The sequence below is a fragment of the Zerene cesonia genome, unplaced genomic scaffold (genome assembly GCF_012273895.1).
Source record: "Zerene cesonia ecotype Mississippi unplaced genomic scaffold, Zerene_cesonia_1.1 Zces_u001, whole genome shotgun sequence".
NCBI lineage: Eukaryota > Metazoa > Arthropoda > Insecta > Lepidoptera > Pieridae > Zerene > Zerene cesonia.
In genome coordinates, this window is record NW_024045131.1 from 2,157,929 (window position 1) to 2,160,075 (window position 2,147).

General features: G+C 33.0%; 1 protein-coding gene across 1 annotated transcript in view; it reads left to right on the forward strand.

The window, feature by feature from the left end:
* The first annotated feature begins 772 nt into the window (after positions 1 to 772).
* The window catches only part of LOC119838080 (putative leucine-rich repeat-containing protein DDB_G0290503), a 14,576-nt gene continuing 13,201 nt past the window's right edge, over positions 773 to 2,147 (forward strand). Inside the window, exons 1-2 of the mRNA XM_038363890.1 lie at positions 773 to 905; positions 1,625 to 1,759. Coding sequence (XP_038219818.1) covers positions 773 to 905; positions 1,625 to 1,759 — 268 coding nt within the window. The remainder of the gene's footprint in view (positions 906 to 1,624; positions 1,760 to 2,147) is intronic.

A 2,147-nucleotide genomic window follows, 5' to 3' on the forward strand; every position in this document is an offset into this window, starting at 1 on the left:
TAACTCAAAAAACTCATAAAATCATATTAACACTACATATTCTTATATCATTCTAATGATATCAACGAGCTGTTCCGTGGTTTTCAAGCGACATTTCACAGATTTTCGTTTTCCATATTCACAAATATAGTGGCTCTGAACTAATTATAATTTAAGTGAAAGTTTTAAATCGATTGCTACACTCTTTAATACCTACTCCTATAATCCTACTAATATTATAAATGCGAAAGTTTGTAAGGATGTGTGTGTGTTTGTTGCTCTTTCACGCCTACCTAAACCTACTGAACCGATTGCAATGAAATTTGGTACGTAGACAGCTGGAGAACTGGAATAACACATAGGAAACTTTTTATCCAGATATTCCTACGGGATACGGACTTACGCGGGTGAAACCGCGGGGCGCAGCTAGTACTCTAATAAAGGTTTCGACAATGACAAACTTTATGCAACGTCATTCACGCATACATTATAGCGTAGAAAATCCCTGTTTATATTAACATAAACGCTTATCACTTGATCCAATTTCTGACCAGTTGTGTGCATCAAATACATGAAAATACAAAAAAAAACTATATTGTTTACTAATCTCTCAGGATTTTTTATTCCACTTTAACACCATTGTTCGCTTATCATCGTCTTATGTTTCCAAAACATTCAAATCAATCAACACTACCGCAATGAGTTGGTAGAACTCGAAGCATTTTATTTAAATCGTCTATTCAAACTCTAAATATTCATTAGAATTTATAATAAGATTCTTTTTGCTTTTTTAATGTCGCGTTTCGACTATGACACTATATTTTACAGAGTTTTCTGTGCCACGATCCTGGGTATTGCTTTCACATTTACAGTTATTTTAACTAATGTCTTCATTGATATTGATGGTTTGTTATCGAAAAAATATGGTGAGTTAATTATTCATTCAATTAACTAATGCGTCTGGTCAATAAAATGGGATTCATTAAACGCTGACTATCCGCTTGGAGCTTCGCCCGCAAAGTCAAAGAAAATATCCGCATGTATCCTATGTCCTTTTTTGAGTCTCAAATGATCATAGAGATCGTTTGACCAAATATCAACCAATCAGTTGCGTAATTTAGGCGTGTAGAAGAGATAGACAGAGTAACTTTCGCATATATAATGTAGAGGTTATCTAATTTTAATTTTTAGTTTTATAGCATTGAAATGCTTTATAGAATATATGGGAATTTTCAAAGAATAGAAAAATCACTCATTTCTGTTTTCGTCTATCACAAGTAAAGGCATAACTAAATAAATAAATTGAATCTTATCAATACAATCTCACTTATATTATAAACTAGCTGCGCCTCGCTGTTTCACCCACGTAAGTCCGTATCCCGTATGAATATCGGGATAAACAGTTGCCTATATCCTACTAATATTATTAATGCGAAAGTTTGTAAGCATGTGTGTGTGTTTGTTACTCTTTTACGCAAAAACTACTCAACCGATTGCAATGAAATTTGGTACGAAGATAGCTGGACAACTGGAATAAAATATAGGCACCTTTTTCTCCCGATATTCCCACGGGATACGGACTTACGCGGATGAAACCGCAGGGCGCAGCTACAAATAAATTTCTATTTTTTTTTTAATGTTTCAGATAATAGTCCACACTCATTACCAAATGCCATAGAAGATAACAAGCCGATTGAAAACATTAAAAACGAAATTGAGTATAATGAGGAACAGAATTATATGTACGATACTGATTCGTACAGAGCTAAACGTTCTATAGGTAAAAGTAATTGATTAGTCGTTAGAGAATTTTACATTGATTCTACTAAGTACAGATATAATATAGTTCGATTTCCATTTGCCAAGAAAGTTGTTCTTTCCCATTTGAATATAACAGTTAAAAAGTCTCTTTATGCGTAAAATGCATGCCATTTCGTATATTTTTCAATTGCAGATGTAAGAAAATTATTGTGTAGTAACTAATTAACAAATCTTTATATAAAACTGAATCCCTATTTCCCTTCGTCACGCAATCACGCGCGAACGGCTGGACCGATTTCCGAAAAAATCTTTTACCATTAGAATATTTATTGATATTTTAAATAATAAATTTGACTGTATTTCTATTCTAAATCATTTACATTTTCGGGTTCCAAGTCAACGCACAC